Source organism: Rhizophagus irregularis, chromosome 5 (genome assembly GCF_026210795.1).
Source record: "Rhizophagus irregularis chromosome 5, complete sequence".
NCBI classification, from domain to species: Eukaryota; Fungi; Glomeromycota; class Glomeromycetes; order Glomerales; family Glomeraceae; genus Rhizophagus; species Rhizophagus irregularis.
In genome coordinates this window covers 3,216,280-3,240,453 of record NC_089433.1, presented here as the reverse complement: position 1 = coordinate 3,240,453, position 24,174 = coordinate 3,216,280, and the positions used below count along the sequence as shown (strand labels likewise).

At 25.0% G+C, this 24,174-nt stretch overlaps 7 protein-coding genes across 7 annotated transcripts; 4 read left to right on the top strand and 3 right to left on the bottom strand.

Annotated features, from left to right (window-relative positions):
* Window positions 1-705: 705 nt before the first annotated feature.
* OCT59_025236 (uncharacterized protein) lies at window positions 706-3,192 on the bottom strand (the record flags this gene model as incomplete). The annotated part of the gene is made up of 11 exons (XM_066137098.1): window positions 706-1,078; window positions 1,149-1,201; window positions 1,291-1,562; window positions 1,685-1,765; window positions 1,843-1,892; window positions 2,021-2,336; window positions 2,410-2,610; window positions 2,694-2,782; window positions 2,851-2,911; window positions 2,979-3,028; window positions 3,138-3,192. 11 exons carry the CDS (start codon window positions 3,190-3,192, stop codon window positions 954-956), a joined length of 1,353 nt encoding a protein of 450 aa, XP_065991959.1. The 3' UTR covers window positions 706-953.
* Window positions 3,193-5,884: 2,692 nt separating this feature from the next.
* On the top strand, window positions 5,885-7,752 carry OCT59_025235 (uncharacterized protein; the record flags this gene model as incomplete). The annotated part of the gene is made up of 6 exons (XM_025312187.2): window positions 5,885-5,962; window positions 6,049-6,147; window positions 6,217-6,268; window positions 6,341-6,657; window positions 6,736-7,505; window positions 7,584-7,752. 6 exons carry the CDS (start codon window positions 5,885-5,887, stop codon window positions 7,750-7,752), a joined length of 1,485 nt encoding a protein of 494 aa, XP_025164388.2.
* A 1,707-nt stretch (window positions 7,753-9,459) lies between these two features.
* Window positions 9,460-10,425, bottom strand: OCT59_025234 (uncharacterized protein; the record flags this gene model as incomplete). Its single annotated transcript, XM_066137088.1, has 4 exons — window positions 9,460-9,476; window positions 9,549-9,643; window positions 9,718-9,899; window positions 10,054-10,425. The coding sequence occupies 4 exons, from the start codon at window positions 10,423-10,425 to the stop codon at window positions 9,460-9,462; spliced, it is 666 nt and encodes a 221-aa protein (XP_065991958.1).
* A 2,890-nt stretch (window positions 10,426-13,315) lies between these two features.
* On the top strand, window positions 13,316-13,992 carry OCT59_025233 (uncharacterized protein; the record flags this gene model as incomplete). The annotated part of the gene is made up of 3 exons (XM_066137082.1): window positions 13,316-13,324; window positions 13,400-13,626; window positions 13,698-13,992. The coding sequence occupies 3 exons, from the start codon at window positions 13,316-13,318 to the stop codon at window positions 13,990-13,992; spliced, it is 531 nt and encodes a 176-aa protein (XP_065991957.1).
* An 874-nt stretch (window positions 13,993-14,866) lies between these two features.
* OCT59_025232 (uncharacterized protein) lies at window positions 14,867-18,416 on the bottom strand (the record flags this gene model as incomplete). The annotated part of the gene is made up of 17 exons (XM_066137072.1): window positions 14,867-14,952; window positions 15,036-15,219; window positions 15,308-15,439; window positions 15,512-15,660; window positions 15,753-15,840; window positions 15,914-16,111; window positions 16,191-16,208; window positions 16,293-16,517; window positions 16,594-16,710; window positions 16,788-16,946; window positions 17,025-17,057; window positions 17,131-17,250; window positions 17,333-17,496; window positions 17,564-17,615; window positions 17,675-17,846; window positions 17,921-18,098; window positions 18,182-18,416. The coding sequence occupies 17 exons, from the start codon at window positions 18,414-18,416 to the stop codon at window positions 14,867-14,869; spliced, it is 2,310 nt and encodes a 769-aa protein (XP_065991956.1).
* Window positions 18,417-19,392: 976 nt separating this feature from the next.
* On the top strand, window positions 19,393-20,177 carry OCT59_025231 (uncharacterized protein; the record flags this gene model as incomplete). The annotated part of the gene is made up of 3 exons (XM_066137063.1): window positions 19,393-19,519; window positions 19,586-19,984; window positions 20,059-20,177. The coding sequence occupies 3 exons, from the start codon at window positions 19,393-19,395 to the stop codon at window positions 20,175-20,177; spliced, it is 645 nt and encodes a 214-aa protein (XP_065991955.1).
* A 32-nt stretch (window positions 20,178-20,209) lies between these two features.
* Window positions 20,210-23,066, top strand: OCT59_025230 (uncharacterized protein; the record flags this gene model as incomplete). Its single annotated transcript, XM_066137050.1, has 5 exons — window positions 20,210-20,420; window positions 20,506-20,895; window positions 21,120-21,730; window positions 22,040-22,385; window positions 22,459-23,066. 5 exons carry the CDS (start codon window positions 20,210-20,212, stop codon window positions 23,064-23,066), a joined length of 2,166 nt encoding a protein of 721 aa, XP_065991954.1.
* Window positions 23,067-24,174: the final 1,108 nt, after the last annotated feature.

The following is a 24,174-nucleotide window of genomic DNA, read 5'->3' as shown; positions in this document are numbered from 1 at the left end:
CGTGAAACCTGGTGAGGACATTTGACCAAAATGGATGTAGGAAAAAAGTAGACATAAAAGATAAATGAGATCATACTGTGTATATCCGTAAAAATGCGGATTACGGATTGATCAGATTATCCATCGGATTGAATACATCGCCTCCCTGTACTGTACAATAATTAAATTTCATTAATCACATGATTGGATATTTGCAGATCTTTTTTTTAGACTCTAATACCTAACCCGCTAATCAAAAAAAATTCTCCACTTTTTGAGAAAATTAAAGCCCGTTACAACACGATTATTATAATACTTTAGAAAATTCGAGAAAATTGAAGATAAATTTTTGTTGACTTAATAAAAATACATATTAATTACTGTTTCCAATATTGTTGTAATTCATTAAAAATGACATTTTTTCAGCAAAGGAACATTTATCAGATATCTAAAAATTAATAGAATATGTATGGTTTAATGACCGAAAAGGCTTATCATATTTTTTTTCGATTAGTATTGGCCTTGATTATTGAAAAGAAGAATTGAGCCAAATTTATTTTAATAATTTTAATAATTTTTACATTGTTTCAAGGGTCAAAGACGTCCTACTAAATTAATTTCAATTGGCCTTCAGGTAAACAAAGCCATAATGTAAACTACTGCCCAAAATTTGTCTTATAATTAAGTTTTTATAGAAGACTCAAGTTAAAATGACCTTTCACTCTTAAAGAGTCAATTATAATAATAAAATTTATGTAAATCGAATATAGATAGTATTACAAGAAAATTTAAAATAAATAAAATAAATAAATAATAAATGAAATTATTGCTCTTCAAATTCGACTCTTTAAAGTAGTATTGTTATTGCATCAAGGTTCAACAAAGATAATTGTGTATGTTGAGGCAAGTGGATAACTAGATTCATTTTTACAAAATTATACATAATTATCATCTCTGAGAATAATCCTAATAACTTATTCATTAATTCTTTCAGTAAACACAAGTTTTATATCAATGGGAGTTAGTAAAAAATGAGACCTTAATAATATTTTGTCCTTGTTAACGTTATTTTCAGGAAGGACCCATTTATATCTGAGCACTTTAATAGAAATGATATTAAATAACTTAACTATGAACAAAATAAAACAATACAAATATACTTTACTTACGGAACATTGAAAGAACAACTCTTTGTTGTAATAAAGTGAGATTTTGTCCGACACTATAAAAATGTTTTAAGAAAAATTTAAAATTTAAAATATGATAAAATTATTTTATATTTGTAAAAAAAAAAGTATTTGCTATATATACCAATTTCTTGGACCAGCAGAAAAAGGAATCCAAGCAAATTTGTCTCTTTTTTCGTCACTTGATAAGAATCTTTCAGGGTTGTATTGATTAGGATTTTCCCAATATTTTGGATCACGATGAATTTTCCAAGTATTTATCATACATGTAGAGTTTATTGGTAAAATGTAGGAGCCAACCTTAATTGGCTTCTTTAATCTTCTAACAGTTAATATTGGTGTCGGTGGATGGGTTCGTAAAGTTTCTTTAATAATTGCATTGACATATTTCAATTCCTAATATATATATAGTTATATACAGACATACAGTATATAATTAATATATATGATTTTGGATGAAATACAATAAAATCGTGAAATGTGGGAACAAATAAATGATTGTAATGATTTAATAGTACCTTTAATTGATCTAAACTTGGTATAATTGGTTCGTTACCAAGAATACGGATTACTTCTGCTCGTGCTTTTTCTTGCATTTCCTATTCATTTTGAATTACAAAAAGATTAATAAAAAGATGTAAATTTTGAAAAATCAACCGCAAATTCTACTACTTACTGGATATTTTGCAAGAAAATAAAGCGAAACACTCAATGCCGTTGTAGTGGCTAAAAAAATTTTTTAAAAAGTTTTAAATAAAGATCTTCGTAATTCATGGATATAATTTTCTGTTCCCGAAAAACTTTATGTCCTAATACGCACTATAACAGATAACGCGCAGTTTTAAATTACTTACTGTCATGTCCTGCAGTAAAAAAGGTCGCTATCTCATCTCTCAATTGATGTTTATCAATATTAATTTCTCCTTGTTTTATCATGCTCGTTAATAAATCATGACCATTATAAGAATCTTTCTTCATCTCATTTCTTTTCGTCTCTATAATATCATTAATGAATCCATCAAATTCTTTAATAGCATCCAAGTATTTTTTGTTAGATTCTAAAGGTAATTCACTTATCCATGGAAATACACGACGGAAAGGAGATCCAAGAACTGAAACAATATATTCATAAACACTTATGAGACGAGGAACTTCTTGAGACTCTAAACACTAAAATAATTTTTTTTAATAAGTTAAATAATAATTATAAAAAAAATATACAAAAATATTTTCCAACCCTTACCCCAAACTTATATCCAAAGGCAAATTTTCCCAATGCTTCAATTGAAATACGTCGCATAGGTTCGATTATATTAATTGGTCGATTTAAATTTGGGTTCATGAAAGTAAAAAGATCCATTGTAATTTCACCAACAACCTCTGGATATTGATGTGAAGCAAGATTTAATGCAGAATCCGCTAATTTTCTAGTAGATCTCCATTTCTGTTAATTTTACTTAAGTATTAACGATTTTACTTAGGAATCAACAAAATTAAGTTATAAAAATCGAAGTCGAGATTACGCACGTCTCCATTAGTTAATGATAAACCACATCCGAAAAATTTATCAAAAAAAACATTATCAGTTTTTGAATAGTACTTGATAGCAACATCCTCTAAAAAGTAATTTAATTATTTAAAGGAAAGTTTTTGTTATGTTTCAACATTAAAAAAAACAAATCACCTGATTCAGTTAATAAAATTTTAGCGTATTCAGGATTGTTGAGAACAATGCCGAACTGACTCTAATAAAAGTAAATATAATTATATAATTGTAAATAAGAGAAAAATTAGCGTATCATGTGACATTACCAAATAAATATCATGATGACCTCCTATAAGTTCTTGAACTAAATCTTCAACTTCATCGTAATTTTTTTGTTGGAAATAAGCCCACAATATTTTTAATAAAGAAATAAATGAAATATATGGAATATTCTCAAGACCTTCAGGTTTTTTTATTAAATTTACGAATGAAATTAATAATAAAACCAAATGTAATAGCGAAAAATATTAAAGCAAACATTTTTTGTTCTTATAGTTAATTCGTGATTCATATGAGAACCAGAGCTATTTATATTAAAAAATCGGGGGATATCAGTATAAATTTGTAATGATATAATGATATAGCATATGCAACTCATGCGTGGTACATCACTTAATACGGTATTACACACGTTTCAAAAAATAAAAACCGGAAAAAGAAATGCATCATATAAATTTTTTAATTTTTTAAAAGAAAATTTAATTGAAAATCTAATTTTTAAAATCTGCCGATCAAATTGTCCGATCTAATTATCCATTCAAAAATTATTTATACGGGGTAAACTAAACGTTACCGATCGACAGGAATTTTATTAGTATATTAAATCAAGAAATTGATTTATTAGCAGGGGAGCTGCTATTTGATTTATTTCATTGCATTATAAAACAATAAGGACGATTAAATAAATCATAAATACTTTTTTGAATTTTTATTTCAAAATTTTTAGAAAAGAGAAAAAATAAATCAAAAAAGGAAGTCCATTTCCTTTTTTATTTTTATAAATATTTTATTTTTTTTATTTTTTCAACGAAAAAAATGTTTTTTTTATGAAAAGAGAAAAAGATCAATCAAAAAAGGAAGGCCATTTCCTTTTTTATTTTTATAAATTATTTTTTATTGGTTTTTTTTCAACGAAAAAAGCGTTTTTTATGAAAAAAAAGAGAAAAAGATAAATCAAAAAAGGAAGGCCATTTCCTTTTTTATTTTTATAAATTATTTTTTTGAATTTTTTTCAACGAAAAAAAGTGTTTTTTTTATAAAAAGAGAAAAAAGATCAATCAAAAAAGGAAAACCATTTCCTTTTTTATTTTTATAAATTTTTGTTGATTTTTTTTTTAACAAAAAAATAAAAGATTTTTACGAAAAGAGAAAAGGGTAAATCAAAAATGGGAAATTATTTCCTTTTCAATCAAAAAAAAATCTAAAAAACGTTAGTTTTGCTATACTTTTATTTTTATTAATGGGTTCCTAGTTTTGCTATACTTTTTAACATATATATAAAATTATCTGAGACCTTTTTTTCCCAATTTGGATTATGGTTAGATTAAAATGCAAAATCTAAACCATAAAAATGCACTAACTAACCCATAAAAACGTACAAATTTTGATTGTTAATGATCTAATGCATTCCAGGATATGATCATCATTTCGGCACAAAAAAATCTATCGAATTATTTGATGTGTTTTAAATATCAAGGAGATAATCATCGTATCAGAATGATCCTCTCAATACGGAGATTCCGAAATGATTTATTTTTCCATTGGGACAAAATGTATAGTATCATCATTTTTATCGCTTGAGTTATCAAAACAATTAACTAAAAAGTAATAATATTCAAGGAGTTATTTCAATTTATTAAAAAATATTATTACATTTTCATTTTGTTTTCAAAATTATATAAATTTTGAAAACTTATACATAAATAAATAGTAAATAATCATCTGTTTAAATATGTAAAACACTTGATAAAAGACACCCGTAACAGATTTAACTAATTACTTAAGCTCATATTTCTTTAAAAATCTTCCGCCCTTCCCAGCTCTTTTCGTGGTTGGTGATAAGGAAATTAATGTAATTTTGAATTTCTTCATAACGCATCAAAAAGATATGCATGTAAAAATTTCAAAAAATTAAGAAAATGTGATTGTACGTATTAAATTTATCTACTGTATTTATTAACATACAAAATTTTAACATAAAATGTTTATTTACAGTTTTATATGGTTCAATTTAGTAGACGGTGCCTGACAATAGAAATAAAACAACAAAATCAAGGAGGTGATAATTTAGAGATGGACGCGTCAAGATTTAGTGATACGTCATAGTGGGTTTATTTTAATTCATTTTGTATTTTTTTACACGTTATTTATATTTTAACACATTTTCTGTAAAAATCTTTTTGGATTTAATATTTTTACTTTTATTTTAATTTGTTTTAATAAATTTCATATATCTATTTATTAAAATTTATTATTTACCGCGTATAAATTTAATGATCGGCAATGATCGGCAAATTAGGAATGTTTCATGTTTCATTAGTGCTTCAAAATTATTATTTAATGAAAATCATTTCGGTCCTACCATTATATGCGCAATGCTACTATCGGAACAAGCCTTTAATTGTTAAATTCCGATCACTGGTTTCGGATATATTTTAAGTTATCCGAAATCTGACAATCCGGGATCAATCCGTAAACGAATCGAAGCACTACTTGCCATAACACTTAACGAAAATTCTTTTTTTTTCTTATTTAACTAAATACATATGTGAATGTATTAAAATATTAATTTTTTTCTCAGTACAATATTAAATATATGATCTTTACTTTTAAACCCATGTTCGGTCCCGTTTAAATAATTCAAATAAATTACTATGATTATTCACATGCAATATCATGATTTTCACGGCTGCACCATGAAATATTCCGTATCCGGAATATAATATTTCCATCAATTTAATAATTCATAAAATTTGGGGGATCATGTTAAACGAACTTTTAAATTGGCAAGGCCTAATTGTGCCGAATGATAGACTGCAAAATTGAAATCATATTGCATCGATCTTTATACAATATATATCATGGAAAGTATCCAAAAATTATAAATTTAAATTTTGGCTTTTTTACCCTTTGTTTTTTTTTAAAACAAGCTTTTAATCAATCTTTTTTTCAAATGTTTCAAACCATTGTTTTAGGATTTATTTTATTGACAACGCTCTATATTTTAAAGCATCCGCGTGATCCAAAATTGGTAATATATTAACTAATACTAATATTACTATAAATAAAATTTTACTGGAAACGCTCCTTTTCTTAAAAAAATTTTCTTTTCATTAGAATATGCCACCACTCGTTCGTTATAAAATTCCAATTATTGGACATACGTTTAGATATACGTTTAATTGTGAAAAATTCCTTGGTCAATGCAGAAAAGAGGTTGGTAAAATAGCGCATTAAATTTATTTACTTCATTAATATAAACTTTTTTTTAAATTACTGTATTAGTATGGTGAAATGTTTAGTTTATATATATGGGGTCGAACAATTACGTTTGTTGGTAAAGTAGTTATCCGTATTTTTTGATTTAACATTTCAGTGATGCGGAATTAATATTATACCATACTTATAGGAAAAGAATATACGCATGAAGTACTCTCAAGAAGTGACGTGTTTGATTTTGGGGTACTGTTTAGAAAAATGATACCTGGTGATGTCATGTATACGAGTATTGATAATTTTGGCGATCTAAGATCTTATGGAAAAATGATTAGAGGATCATCTATTTCAAATAAATTGAATTTATATACTGAACGCATACAAAAATCACTTTATTTGGCCACTCAAAAACACATTGGTGATTGTAATGATCAAAAAGTAATTTATAATATTTATTCTGCGATAACAAAAATTATTTCAGCTTCTATCGCAAATGTTTTTATTGGTGAAGTAAGTAATATTGTGAGATTTTGTTTAAAAAAATATGTTAAAATTTTAAAATTTTCTTTCTGATTTTTTATTTCTTAGGAGGAATCAGAATATGATGATGTTATAAGCACTTTCGCGGAATTTACAAAAGATATAGCAGTATTTTTTTTAATTCCTCCAATTTTTGATTTAATTTTTCCGGGTCTTCAAGATTTTGTTAAACGTATTCCAATAAGATTAGGGTTGTATAATCCGGTAACTAGACATGTAAATACGCTTATTAAACATGTTAAACATCAAGTTGATAAGCGTTTAAGAGAGAAACAAAAATATGGTGATTCATGGAAGCGACCTACTGATTTACTTCAAGATTTTATGGAACAAAAAAGTTTTGACCCCAATAATATTAATTATACTGCATTGGCAAGTAATTTAAGCATATTTATTTTTGCTTCAATTCATTCAACATCAAGAGCTTGTGCAAATGTTGTTGTGGATTTAGCATCTCGACCTGAGTATATGCAAGAATTGTATGAAGAACAATTGGAAATTCATAAAAAGACTGATGAAAATGGTATACTTCCATTTGAATCACTTAAAGAAATGAAAAATTTAGATAGTTTTATTAGAGAATCATTAAGATTTACCGGAGATGTAGCTGCACTTCCACATTGGGTATTAAAAGATCACACATTTTCTAATGGATTGCAAGTACCAAAAGGTCATGTAGTTGATATTTATTCTTACGATACTTATCATGATGAATCACTACAAGGTCCAAATCCAACATCATTTGAACCACATAGACATAACGTTCCAGCATCAAAAGTTGGTAGAAATTTCCTGACATTTGGAGGTGGTAAACATATGTAAGAATAATATTCAACTTAATTATTTTTGAAACAAATATAAAATATCAATCTAATTAAATATCATAAATTATTTAGGTGCCCTGGAAGATTTCTTGCTATAAATGAAATTAAATTTTTTATGCATAATGCTATTTTAAATTATAATATCCGTACAGAAAGTGGTAAAATTGAGGATAAATTCAGGTTAGGTCCTGTAGCACTCCCAAGTAATAATGGAATCATTTTCGAGAAGAGGGCTAAATGAATTAAATATTATTTATGTTAATTTTAATTTTTTCATTCTGTAACTATCTATATATTTTTATTCCGCATCTGTATATTTTTTATTCTGCATCTATATATCATTTATTCCGCATCTATACATCATTTATTCTGCATCTATAGTATATCTTTATTCATGTTTATGCTTATTCTATATGTAACAAGCTTGCTTAACTGATTTTAACTTTTATAATTTGTTCATGGAGAATTTTGAGGCGCAGTTAATTTAATGCAATTTAATATACACGGAATTTTTATTTTATTTTATTTCTTTATTGTCTTTAATAAAGACTTACAAACTTGGTATAGAAACTATATGATTAGCATAAACCAGAATAATAGTTCTTCAAACTGTTTTCAATATCTAATTATTTGTATTGTCAATAAACACATGGACTGTTTCTTCTTTTTCTATCGAATTAGTCTAATTACATTTGGCTTTATACAGTATCTCTCTTCAAAAATTCGAGACGTTTAGATTAGCCCGTATAAATAACTGATAATTTTAAATTGTGCAATGCATAATGCATCTGCGCCAGGTCTATCATGATTTCACTTTGCGAATGCCAACCATATCATAATTCATATTCATATTCATTCATATATATTATATATTATATATTATATATTATTATTATTATTATTATTATTATGGGTTTAAAATTTGTGCGCATGTGCGCACCCCACGTGACTTATTAAAATTAGTTAAATTCTTTACTGAAACCCATGAAATCGGGGCTTTGTAGTATCCATATTGCCACCACTTACATAGTAGGCGTACGGCTACTTTATGTTATTTTCAACGCGATATTAAATATTTAATATAGACAAATGTATAGAAGTGATACAGTAGTTATGAAGCAACTATATAGGAAATGTAAAAGTAAATATACAGTATTGCTAATTTAAAGTAAACATATAGATAATACAAAGGTGCTATGTAATAAAGTTGTAGTAAATATACGTTAAATGTAAAGTAAATTCATGTATTCTTCGCATTGTAAATATATATTCTATAAGTAATATTAAATAATTAATGTTCTCCGAAAGTATAACAAATTTAAAATATAAAAAATGAACGAACTTAAGTGTTAATTTGATCATGGTACGAAATAAACAAAAAATAATCTCATTATTTATTATTATACTATTACCTGTATTAATTAAACAGCTGCGAAAAAAAATTCGTTTTTTAAATAATGATTATTTTCCAGAAAATGATCAGATTCCTTGCATCTTGCGTTACAATCATGTACAAAATACGCCTTCTGAACTTTATCTATGACCGTCAATGGAAATATCTTGCAATAATAATCATCGTGACGAAGGACGAAGATTGGACAATCCAATTTGTTGTGTTTCTTATAGGTATCTTCAAACCAATCGACATAAATAAATGGATAATAATATCCATCATTGTTCTGGTGTTTAAAAATACCTTTGATAACCGCATAACTTTCCCCATAATCAACCTCTTTAATCGTCACTATATCGCCCTTATTCAAATGACATTGGATTTCGACATTTTGCACAACTTGGATGTAAGATACATATTCGTAAAAATTACAAGCCTTATTAATCAATGATGCGTGATATCCAAAACTTTTATATGCAAGAGCCAAATCAGAATGAAACGAAATTGTATTAATTCCAATATTCGTGTTGCGAATTGATGCTGGCTTTCTTAATACTATATTCCGAAACTCACTAGATTGTAAACATACTAATAAAAAATGTTAGAATGTATATACTTTAACTATATAAAGAAATTAATATTACCTTCTAGTTTTTCGTTATTCATTTCTGAATTTTCCATAATAAACCAATCTTTGAATAAGCTATCAGAATTTTGAGATAAATTCATAAATTCAACACTAGATCGTAAATTTTAAGGATCAATTCCACCATCTACAAAATACCGAATAGATTGTAAGGTTTAGTTGTATACCGTTTTAATAAGTCTAATTCAATATTCTTGAAATTTGTATGTGGAACTATGTTTTTAAAGATATGATGGACCATTTCTTTTATTCTGACTGCCGTATTTGTAAGAGTACTGAATATTCTTGCATGTCGCAATAAATGGTAATTAGCGTGAAGGTTAGGGAGATCCACGAATTCATCGGATAACTGTAATAAGTATAAATAAGTATAACATAGTCATAGTTAGTAGAACTGAATCCAAATTACCCAAATGTAAGGAATTTATTCTTTTTTGGTTTCAAAGGCCTAATAAAATTGAAATTTATAATATTTTTTTTTTTGTAACAACTATAAATTTTACCTCAATCAATGCTTTTCGTTCTTTATTCAAATAATTTTCAAGCTCTATATAGTCATCCTTTGTTAACGAAATCTTAAATGCCAACTGGGAATATTTAGCTACAGTTGCCCAGCACTTAATAATATTAGAAATTACTTGATTGCGATTCATGTTTGTTCGCTCTTGTAGTTTTTCTATTTCTTGTGGCTTTAAACAATTAATGGTCAGCGATCTATTTAAAATAAATGGCTTTACCATTCCCAATCGAAGTCGATCAGACATCATAAAAGTTTCGATATGACTAATAGGATTTGGAAGCTTTGACCATTGACGAGGGTATTCAAATGATTTCCAGACACTAATAAAATTTCTTTCAACTTCTGGAGATAACATGGAAATTGTTACTTTTAGTAGTTTTAATGTTTGCCCGGCTATTATGTGATAAATATCTTGTGGTGACTGCAAGTATCATTCACGTTGAAGTTGATCAAGAATTGGCAATCTAGTTTGTAAACCATATTCCTTTGCAATATTGTTTTGTTGCCTAAGAGTTGAAGCTGTGAAGATCTTTTTGAATTGGGAGTCAGTAATATGGTGATAACGAGATATACTGGCAATATCTAATATAAGATCTGTCGAGTTTTCCTTCTTTGCTGAAATCTCTGATTTTTTAAAATATTTTTACAATATTTTTATAATATTATAATTATATATATTTAATAAATAAATAATATGAAATTGAGACTCATAAGAATATATTTTAAATATATAAATATATATTAACAATATTAATACAATATATTTGTTATATTTGAAATAATATATTTAATATATAAATACTTAATATTAAATATATAAATACTATATAATTAATATATTATATATATATATTTAGGATATAGTATTTGTATATTCAATATATATATATAATATATTTATAATATATATATAATATATTTAACATATATTAAATATATAGTATATATATATTTAATGTTTAGTATATATATATTTAAAATATATTTATTAATATATTATATATATATTTGTTATATAATAATTATATATGAATAATAAATAAATAATATAAAATTGAGACTCTTAAGAATATATTTTAAATATTATAAATATTATATTAACAATATTGATACAATATATTTGTTATATTTAAAATAATATAATATATATATAATTAATACATAATTAATATATATTTTTAATGTGATATATAATATAGTAATTATATATAAACAATATATATATCATATAAATTGAAACTCGTATGAATATATTTTAAATATTATAAATGTATTTAAATAATATACTAATTATATTATAATTTTATATTTACTTATATGTATACAATACTATATACTATATATATGATATAAAAATCAAAACTAATTTATTGAAATAATGTACTTGTTATTTTTATTTGTTCATAATTATATTAATATACATAATTAAAATAATTAAACAAAATCCCATTTCATCTAAAAAAAACTAAGAAGTAAAAAATATCAATTCTATCAACAATAACATTATTGCACCTAAGAATGAAAACCTAAAGAAAATTGCTCTCCATAAAAAAAGCCCAAATATACAAATAAAATTTACCATTATTACAGATTCTTCGTTTGAAAGGAATCTTATGATATCGCCTAAAAGAACTTGCTTAAAGAAATTGGAAAGTCCCCTAAGAAAGCAAAGAAAGAATGGAAAGTTAGAAGAAAGTGCAAAACTGAATGTGGTTTAATGAAATAAGAGTAACAACTCATGTTAAAAAAATAATAAAACGCGTTAATTGACTTACAAGGAGGAAATGTAAGTTAGGACCCGTCTACTAGAAAGTGAAAAATATCAACAATAACGTTATTACATCTAAGAATGAAAACCTAAAGAAAATTGCTCTCCATAAAAAAAAACCCAAATATATTAATAAAATTTACCATTATTACAGATTCTTCGTTTGAAAGGAATCTTATGATATCGCCTAAAAGAACTTGCTTAAAGAAATTCGTTCTAATTGAAAAAAAAAAAAATTTCGCAAGGAAACCTTGCAAATCTACCCGTTTTGTTTCTAACGTCTTTAATTTCCTTTTGAAACATAAAGTAAGGAAGGTGAAAGTAAGAAGAATGGGTATTAAGAGAAAGGGAAAGGCATGAAGGAAAGTCGCCTAAAAAAGCAAAAAAAAGAATGGAAAGTTAGAAAGTGCAAAATTGAATGTGGTTTAGTGAAATAAGAGTAACAAAATTCATGTTAAAAAAATAATAAAACACGTTAATTGACTTACAAAGAGGAAATGTAAAGTTAGGACCCGTCTACAAGAAAGTGAAAAATAACAACAATAACGTTATTACACCTAAGAATGAAATAAGAAAGCAAAGAAAGGGAGGAGAAAATGGGAAGTTAGAACCCGCCTGCAATAAATCAACGTGGTTTAGTTAGGAAATAAGAGTAATAAAACATGTTTAAAAAATAAAAAAATAAGAATAATAAACGCGTTAATTGACTTACAAGAAAGTGAAAAACTATCTAAGAAAGAGAAAAAATTAAACTCGATCTAAACTTTGTAGAATTAAGAAACGAGATAAGTTTTAAACTTACAAGTTTTCGCCTAAAAGTTCTTAATAAAGAGAGAATACGCCTATAAAGAATGTGAGGAAAAAAACAAACTAAAAAGATCTTATAGGTTACACGCTGGTTATACAGATTACACAATCATGGATCAACCAATGATAATTGTATATCATTTTGATATATCACATATTTCTTACATATCGTTCACAAAGCTTCGAAATAAGCTTTGCACAGAAATTTTATCAATGGTCCTGATATAGAAGATTTTGACTTTGAAAAGCATACGATAATTGGAATAATTTAAATTTTTATTTATGAATTGTAAATAAACACTTTTAGCGGGTAGACTTTAAACAAAATTTTTATGCACATAATTTTATGTTGTTTGAATTTATATCGGTCAATTTCAACAAATGGATATTATTTCATTAAAGAAAACGAAAAAATAATTTTTTTGAAGTAATACTTTTTGAAACCAAAATATTTCAAAATAAGCCCAGATCCTAACAAAATACAATACAACAATGAACAATGAAGCGTCTTGTTAAAAATAAAAAAGAAAATAGGTTGGACGAATTACCAATTTCATCTGTCCCAAAAAATCTAAAAAAACTTTTGTACTACCAAAGTCTCAGCCCGTGAATAAAAATTCATATCACACATCTTTGTTATACATTGTATGATCGTACTTTTTATATAAAGATGGACAAGGTAAAGAAAGAAATTTGCAAATTTTAATATTTTTAAACTTTTTGTAATTGACTTTTTAATAATTTTCTAATAAAGGGAGAATTTAGCAAGATTCTGATAGATGAGCTAAAATTACTTTTTCTTAGAGTCAGGAACCCTTCGGATAATTTATTAGAAGTATTACTAAAAACAATAGATCCTACAATTAATCCTGATCAACTTAAAGATTATATCAATATTTGCAGAGGAAAATTTTCAGATTTTAGATATAATTACAAGAGTATTATAGTAAAGAAAGCTCAGGACCTTGAAATTCATTTTAGGTATGCGGTTTTGAAGTTTTTATATTAGTTTATTTTGTTTTAGTAAATTATTATTTAACAATCTTTTTTAGAAGTATCGGATTAGAAGAATTTGAAAACCTATTAGATAAAATTATTACTGAAGATTATTGTAGACAAATTCTTGCAACACATATTTCTTGTGTTCATAAAGAATCCTTTGAAAATGACAAAGTTTCTTTAAATAAACTTTTTGATTTTGTTAAAAAAAGTTTATTGATTGGTATAAAATCTTTTTTTATTCCAATTGATGTAAAAGGTGAACTTAAAAAAATGGATAATTGTACTAGTTCTATTAAATTACAATCAAGATATCATACTAATATTGTATATAATATGGATTTATAATTTTTTATAATTTCACTATTGTATTACTAATTAATTAATATCATAAGATTATTTCATTTAAATAAATAAAAAAGAAATAATATTAAACAATACCAAAACTTAAAATGTTATTTTATTAAAAATTAATGATAACTTACAATCTACTATATGATTTAAATTATCTAACTGGGAGTTTTCAAGAAATTTTTTAAAATGTGAAAGTACTTATGATAGCTTTGTTTTTTGTTTAAAATGTAATAAAAAGCATTAGCACCGAGCCTTATTGTTAAATAATAAAAAATATGAAGTTAATATTTATGATAAAAATAAATTTAAATTATAACAACACTAACCACATAAATTCTTTTTTATTTATATTAAAGGAATATCTACTTGATGCATCAGTTTTACATAATACTAAATATAAATGATCAATAGCATTATGTAATACTTCTGTAATAATAACAAAAAAATTGCGATAGTAAAAAATAATAATTAAATTTATTAAAATTTAATCAAAATTTACCAAATTCGAAATCTTTATTTCTTTGGGATTTTTGTCTAGGCATTCCTTTTATACAGTGGTGGAATTTCATTCCAGCCATTAAAAAATTTTGGTATATATTTAATAGGGTAGTTTCTCTTGTATTTAGCGAAGTATCATAAAAAATTTTATGGCTTTTTGCTAACAAAATTCTGAATAAATAATTATTTATATTAATTCAAAATTAATAATTTGCATAATATTAATCATAGTGCTTACTCAATCATTTTTTTCTTTAAACATGTACCAGGGGTCTTTATCGATTTTATAGTTAAAATGTTAGCAATATCTAATTTAATATAAATAATAATAAGTAAATTAATAAATAGTTTTTGAATTAATTATAGAATACTAACGGGATAAATCGCTGTATCTTGAATAATCCACTTTGACATCCAAATTACGAGTATCAATTAATATTCCACACCACAGGAACTCTTATTAAAATTCAGTTAATATTTTACAATACAATTAATAAAACAAATAATCAATAAAATAAAATAAAATAGCAAATACGTACCATAACCATCAACTTTATTTATTTTATTATTATTAACAGTTAAATCAAAGTTTACCATACTTTTTTTATCATTTACAACGATTTTATACTTTAAATCATCTTGGTGCATTGTTGTGATAAATTTTATAACATTATTTTTGTTTGTACTTATATACAAAAAATCATCAAGGAAATGCAATAGTAACTAATAATATTTAAATAATATTATAATATTAATTAAATATTAAATATATCAGTAAGTACATTGAAGTATAATATTTAAAAATACTTACCCCATTCGTGTCATTAATGATATATTTAAATTCTTCTCGCTCCATAACTCCATAATATATACTACATAATAAGGATGATAGTACCAATCCTTGTGGAATGCTGACTTTTTGTTTATAATATTCTTCATTAACCTATATTAATAAATTTAATCAGTTAAAATAATTAAATAAATCATTTAAATAATATTCACTTGTATTTATTACCTTTATAATATTTTGTTGAATATGTTCTTTCAACAATTCAAGAACATCCTCTACTTCCATATAAGATTCATACACATTATCAATAAGAATTGCATTTTTATAATTTTGAGTTAATTTGGCGCTGTATTTCGGAAAAGATAAAAATTCACCTAAATATATATATATGATAAAAACAAAATAAATTTAAAAAATAAAATAATTAAATTAAAGTACAATAAATAATGTGTTGAAAAACTTTTACTTGAATCATGAACAAAGTTATCACGTTTTCTATAAATAGTTCCACCTTTTAGATAAATAGCTTCAAATTTATTCACTGAGTATTGGTACTAAAAAAATCATCATTAGTAAATTAAAAAAAGATATTATATTATGCAAACAAGAAATTATTATTGTACAAACTTCAGTAAGAACTTCTTTTTCGATTATTTCCATAAGAATATTTTGATCAATTGTTTCGAAACAACATTTAATATCAACTTTAGCAAAATAAAGTCGTGGATTATCATCATTAGATAAGTGTTTTTTATATTCTTTTAAACAAGCATGAACTTCGTTATAATTGAATATAGACCCAGTTAGTAATGAAGGATTTTTTTCCTACCAAATAAAAAAAAAAGAATAATTAATATTTAAATATTTACAATAACATTCAATTCAAATTATTTAATAAACTTACTTTTTCGTATTTAAGGATCTGAAACGTCGTATTTAATATGAAATTGATTGATTTTGGTCACTTTATATTATTGGAAGTACGCATCGGGCGTTTCATGTTAACAATAGGTCTCAGATTTCCTTTGTTATCTTTAGGGAGGAATTTTAATTCGGAGTAACCCAGTTTCCTGTTTTTGAAAATTGTTTCTTCATTCTTTGACGGTATTTTTTCATATACAGAACTCGTTAGGGATTTAAGATTTTGTTCAACCATTTTAAACCAAATCTCTCTTCGATAATAGGATAACCTATTTCCTTGTTTAGCATGATTTGTTATATAAAAATTCAGCTATAAATATTAATATAGAAATTGTTAATGACTATAAATAAAATAAAAAATAAAATCATTTAAAATATCTATTTACTTTGAGAAGTGGAATTACTAAACATTCAAAAATCCACCAAATTAATTCGTACAACATTTCAGTACATTTCAATATTTCCAAATTATTATTGCCTTTAAGCCATTGGCATTTTTTAATCTAAATATTAGAAATATATATATTTCGTTAATAAATCAAATACCATTTTAATACATAGAATAAAATTAAACAATAACCTTAAAATTTTGCACGACTTCATGTAAAGATACTACTTCAGAGTGACGTTTTTCAATAAAAACACTTATCATATTATAAATAACTGTTTTGTTATTTTTGTCACCAAAAAATTCGGGTGGAAATATAAAATCTAAAACTCCGACAACAAACTTCTTAACCTGTTTAAATTATTAAGTAATTTTTTTTTTAGAAATTAATAATAATTTAAGATAATTTTAAAATATTTAAAATATTACCTGATAGGTATTGCACTCAACTAAACTTGTTTCCTTTATATTTAATACAGATTATAAGAAAAAATAATAATTCAATATTTGATTAAAATAAACACAAAAAAATTACCTGGATCGGGCAGTAAGTATTAAGCAAATGTCTATACTGGCATATATTATGACGTTTAATTATGTGATCAATATACGGAAGTAGATGTTTTAAATAATCCGGAATTTTACAATGTAAATTCTATTTTTTAAAATAAGCTATAGATTGATCATTTTACAATAATACCCAATTAATAAGTATTCTAATAAATATATATACTTACATCTATTTCCTTTCTCCTATCCATATAAGTATAATATAATGCATGAGAAACTTCTCTACAGGTAAATACGTTTTTCAAGTTGAATTGTTTCGGAAATATATAACTTATCACGGTATTCGACATATTAACGTTATGATATGAAAACTTAACAACATTAAGGATATCTAATGAAATCATTATTTATTTATTAGTTATTACAAAAAAAACAGTAAGAATTTTTTTGGTACTTACGATTTTTTGGCAGCCCGTGCCACAATTCACCATTTTTATTATATATTAGGGCCTAAAAAACATAATTGAACGAGAAAAGAACAAGTTCGATATGGAATTCGTGTTGGATACTTTTATAATTTTACGATCATTTAAGATAGCGGCTTTGAAAGATTTATTCAAATCTTCAATGGGACATTTTCTACTGATGGATGGACCCATAATTTGTATATAGCATCCATTTTTGAGCTCAAGAAAAATAGAATAGTTTGTCAACAAAAAACACAGGGCTTCTTGACCGATTCTATTTATTTTGAAAAATAATAATTAGTTATGCTTTTTATACATTAATTAAATATAAATTTTGCAAAAGCCAACCTCGTATAAAGTTTCAACCAAGCGTATGATTTCTTCATCAAATCAGTTGTAGTATTTAATGCACAGATTCGATATCCTTTCGGATTTTCAATTATAGATTTATTAGACTTAGTAAACCCAAATCTGCCTATGTTGATTATTGGTTCATGTCTATTTACTAAAAAATGAATGGACATATCTATTGTTTACAAATTAATATCGTTCATTAGTAAACGTTCACTCAAAGAAATAAATCAATATAAATTCTCACCGTATCTAAACCTATTTGTTCTTTTCGTATATTTCCCACAATCTCTTGCTTTTCCTTTGTAATCAGTGAGAAGTCTTTACAGGTATTAGAGCTTACAATAGTCGTTCGGAGAAGGTGCTTATACTCCTCTTCATCGTCTTTTTTAATTAAATCAATATCATGAGCAGATGATTGAAGTAAATCATACAAAAGTGTAAGATTTGAATAATTAGTCTTTAGTGTAGCGTTAGCAATTGTATTATTCATTAGAATATTTTATTATCCCTTAAACGGTAAAACATTGCAGGCAAATTTGCCTGCAATTTTACCGAAAATTCAGTTCTCATCTAATTTTATGAAAAATGAAGTTATTCTAATAAAATTTTTTTTCGCAAAGAGCTTAAATCATAATTTATGTGACAATAATCATTATTTATTAATTACATATTATAAGATTGAAGATTGACCATTGGTCAAAAGTTATATTTTTTAAATGACAAAAAATTTCGAAAAATTTTGCATTTAACTTTGACGATCTCATTGGGATTTGATTGCAGCTATATTAAAGCTTAATTGAATATGTAGAAATTTCTATGATGAACAACTTTTGTTATGATGATTTTTAATGTTTAGAAGTGGCATTTTGACTTTACATAGAACCCTAAAAAAAGAATTATTTTTGTGAACTTGTAAAAAATGCATAAAGTTAAATTTTATCATCTCTATTTTGTTCATTAGAGTGTGAAGTTTCATAATAAAAATAAAAAAATACATTAAAATGCTTTGTAATGAAGCAGAATATTATGGTAAAGAAAATTAATTTATTATATAAAAATTCCGATGTTATTTTTTTGAGGTTGATTTGTGACTAATTTCGGTGATTAGCAGTCATTAACCACATATCAAAACCATACAATTGATGCTAAAAATGTAGATATAGCTGCGGAATTATAGGATAATCCAAATCATATTGACAAACTTTATATTTGGATATAAATTTATTTTGAAAAATTGCAGGCAAATTTGCCGGCAAAACCATTTAAGGGATAGTGGTTAAAAACTTTCGTGATTTTTTTGCGTATGTCATAAATACAGAAATATAAAAGATCGTCTTCATGAGTGAGATCGATATTTTTGCTGGCCAATCAATGGCTTTTATCGATCTTTTTTTTTACGATAAAAAAAAATTTTACTTTTATTTTTAAATTGATAAAAAAAAATTACCTTTATTTTTAAATTTAGTATGCCTTTAAGAAGAAGCAGTAAAAGCAAGAATAGAAGCTTAAATTTACGACAACGAAAAGAACAAGTTCGTAATAATGTAACTAATATAGACAATACAATTAATGATGTAGCTACTGAATTAAAAGGTAACGAATTTAAATAATTTAAAATATTATATCTTGAATTAAAAATAACTTTCTTTAAATGTTCAGATAATAATGACGATGCAAATGAGAGTGGATTTGAACATTACACTGAATATAATGAAACTGATTATGTTGATAGTGAGAACGAAAATAATTATGTTGATAGTGATGATGAAAATAATTATGTTGATAGCGACAATGAAAGTGATGATAGTGATGATGAAAATAATTATATCGAAAGTGATGATGACGAAAGTGATGATGAAAATGATTATGTTGATAGTGATGATGAAAATAATGATGTTGTTAGTGATAATGAAGTTGAACACAAAAATTTTGAAGGTTCTGAAAATATACTTGAAAATAATACATTACCAAATTCTCCTTTTGATGGTGAATTTGGACCTTATTTTTCATTAAGTACTTCTGCCTCAATATTTGCTTGGATTACTAAACATATGATAAGTAAGTAAAATTAATTAATAAATTAATATTTTGTCTAAGATATTATTTAATATTTTAAAACGTTTTATTGTTAGCAACAAATGCGTATGAAGACTTGGTTAAAATTTTAAACCACCCAAATTTTGATGTCAAAGAAGTTCCTACGAATATTAGATACTTTAAAAAAATAGTCGAGCTAGATTACCATTGTTAACAGTCAAGAAATACACTATACCCATATCTAACATGAAAACACAATCTACTTCTCAGCCTTTTAGAGAGGCATATGCAATATCATTATTTGATATCATAAAAAAAACTTTATCTAACCCACTTTTAATTTCTAAAATGTATAATGGTCCAGGAATTGAAGTAGAGAATAAAAGTGAATTTTGGCATGGTGAACTATGGCAGCAATCTCCATTATTTGGTGAACATAATATTACGATAAATTCAGGTATTTTTTTAAATATTTGGTATTCATTAATTATAAATTATATTAATATTATTTAACTAAAATATATTATTATTTGTTTATTTAGTTGAATATTTTACAGGAGACTTTGTTCATATTATGGCATCAAATCAATTAAATTGTATAAGAATAACGTCTATAATTCTACATAACAGTAGATTAAAGTTAAAATTGCAGAGATTTTTAACTTTTGATGAACTTCCAGCTCAATATCAAACAGCTGATCGTTATTCTAATAGTAGTAATAAAAGATGGTTATTAGAAGATAAACCTATAATAGTTGAACCTGAAGTTATAGTTGGTAAAACATCAGTATGGTTACAAGATCAAGAAGAGCCTAATTATTATACATATATTGTTGCTGAAATTTTATATAATTATCAAAACAAATGGAAAATCAGAAATATATGTTATAGATTTAGACATCCATCGAATATTACACTATCAAAACAAATGGGTATGCACTGTAGGAAGATATAATATACTTTTATTATCCATCAGAATATTGTCCTTTTCCTCAAAATCCACATAATTTACCAATGTGGAAAATATTTATAGATCTTTATTATGATGATTTTGGCACTTTTCGAAATATATATCATTCATTAGGTGGTATTTACATACAAATTGGCAATATGCCATTTTCAATGAGAAAACTTTTAAAAAATCATTTTATTATAGGATTTGTTCCTTTTGGTGGAAACTTTAAAGAATTTATTAGTCCATTTTTACAAGAATTAAAAGAATTAGAAAAAGGAAAAGTTTTTAATATTCAAGGTAAAAATATATTGGTAATAGCAGGTCTTGGTATTGTTACTGCAGACCTTCTACAGGGAAATGATTTAGTAGGAGTTATGAGACATAATGCTAAAAGAGGCTGTCATTCTTGTAAAATTGAAAATCATAATTCTTTAAAATCTTTTGATGATATATCTAAAGAATTGCGATATCATCATTTAATGGATGATGAATTTGACCTTATATTAAATTCAGATTCATTAACAATTCAAAGGAATTTATGTTCAAAATTTGGGTTAAGAAATCAGAAACCAATATTAGATAATTTAATACGTGATCGACTTCTTCAATCACCCCAAGATATCTATCACGCTATTGCTGGTAAAATATTAAAATTAATGGATTGTACATTTAATATGTTTAATTCAAATGGAAATAATGAATTTATTAAAAATTGGAAGTTATTTGAAATGCCTATACAATGGCATAAATTACCAAATCCAATTACACATAGACAAAGTTTTATGATGTCAGATAGATTGCATTTAGCTATGGTTTTACCACATATTCTTTGACAATATTTACAAATTAAACATTTAAAAAACAATTCACTTATTGAATTACAAGAAAATCTATCTGTTAATACAAATAGAATTATAGATAAATTAATTCAATGTTGGGTAGTAGTAGCAAAATGTGCTAAACTTTATTTTAGTTTATTTTTTAATAATGAATCATATAAAATTTTGAATGATTTATTAAACCAAGAAGCAATTTTACTTACAAAGGTATTAATTAAAATTAAATAATATTATTAATTATTATATAATATTAATTAGAGTATTATTTTATTAATTTTATAGATTTTTCCTCAAGATTTTACTAATCTTCCTAATTTACATATTAATGGTCATTTACAACATCATGCTAAAACATTTGCTACATTAGTAAATAGTGCTATTGGAGTTAAAGAAATGGTTCATAAAATATTTAAAAATACTGTTTCACATACAAATGGAAAAATGATAGAAAAGGATCTAATAAAAAGATATAATACTTTACAGGTATTACGTAATATCATAGATAGTACTTTGGATTCTCATTATAATAATTTTTTGGGAAATGGTTATTTTCAAGACAATATTTTTAGATTATTGCTTTCTTCTTGGTTTGCTACATCAGCAACTATTTCTAATACTGAAAAAATAGGTATGTTTTATTATTAATTTATTTAACTGATTTTAATTTTAATTTTCACTTATTAAAAAATTTTATTATATAGCAATTAATGAAGCAGTTGAATCCCCAGATAATTCTATTTATGAAATTCAGCTACAAGCTAAATGGAAACAATATAAGATTTTGCAAAATAATTTTGAAACAAATATATCAATTAATGGTGATATTTACTATGGTCTTAAAACAGCTTATAAAGAATACTTTAACTTTACAGAATATCTTCATAATACCAAAATTATTTATTTTAATTATATTTCATATAAGGTATTAAACCAAGATGGTGAATCATCAATAATACGAATAAGTGTTGGAAATGTAGTAGAACTTGAAGAGAAATTAGAAGGGAATTCATATGCAATAGTACAAGCCATTTTTTTACATACTTATAATAATGCTAAAACATACCCTTTTTATTTTTTAAAATGGTTTGAAAAAATTGAAGGAAGAAATGGTATTGATTCTCTAATGATGTGTCAAAAATACAAAATATGTACAGAAAGGAAAAAATGGCACAATGTTTTTCCTATTTCTTTTGTAACTTCTATACCTAAAGTCCATTTTGTTCATCAATGTGTTAATGACTGTTCAGTAAGAAATCATAATCTATCACAACCTTACTTACTAAATGAATTTTTTTATAATGCAATATAAAATAAAGTTCAGAGTTAATTTCTATAAATTATTAATATTAAGTAGTAAAATTAAATATTTTTAATTATTATTTCAATATTTAAAATAATTTTCCTAAACTTACAAAATTCAAATTTTATTGAATATTCTCAATTTTAGCAGATCAACACATTTTTTTTCTTTTAAGTAACGAAATTCAAACCTTTTTTTGTAGATATCATCTTGGCTGATGTGGATTGCAGCATTTCAAGGTATTTAACTTCAAAATTTATCATATAAATATGTTTTTTATTTTAATTTTAGGTTTCAACATCTTGCTAGTATTTATTTTGAAGAAAGGAAATGCTTACTAAATTTTCGAATTAAGATTATCAAAATATATACACAGGTCAAATGCTGACAAATCGGCATCCAATTGGATGCCAATAGTCATCCTTATTTGGTGATCAGATGCCGGTTAGGCGGTCAATTAATGGTGCAAATCAGAATATAACCGGATGTGCCAATTATAATATTACATAATAAAAATAAATCACACCTGGCACTATTTAATTTGACCACTATTTAATTTGTCAAATTAAATATAACCAGTATCTTCTGATTGCTAATAGAATCTTTCGATTGTAATTAATTGTTTAATAGAAATGTGCTGATTTGAATTGATTGCAAATATTATATTTATTATTATTCTAATACAATAATTTAAAATACAATCTATCAATAAGCTAATTTGATAAATCCTACATATACTATCTATCCAATGAACCTGCCAAAACATACAAAAGAAAAGAATACATTAGTATTATTTACTAATATTTCCAATTTAAAACATCTCCCCTTCTTTTCTATGGGCCGTTTTATTAGTTTCAAAGTACCTGGTAGGCCCTACAATAAAAAAAAGAAAGTGAAACGTTAATAAAGCTTACTAGCGTTCTCAATTTAAAAAAACTCCCCTCCTACTTTTAATAATTACCTCTCAGGGGGTTCCTTTGGTTCTGAAGGTCCTATAATAAAAAAATTTTTAGATAAGAAAAATGGCGTTGGTATAATTTAATAATGCTAACATCACCATACCCACCAAAGATACTTATCGTTCCAAGAGAAAATACTCCAAGACGCTGACCTACAG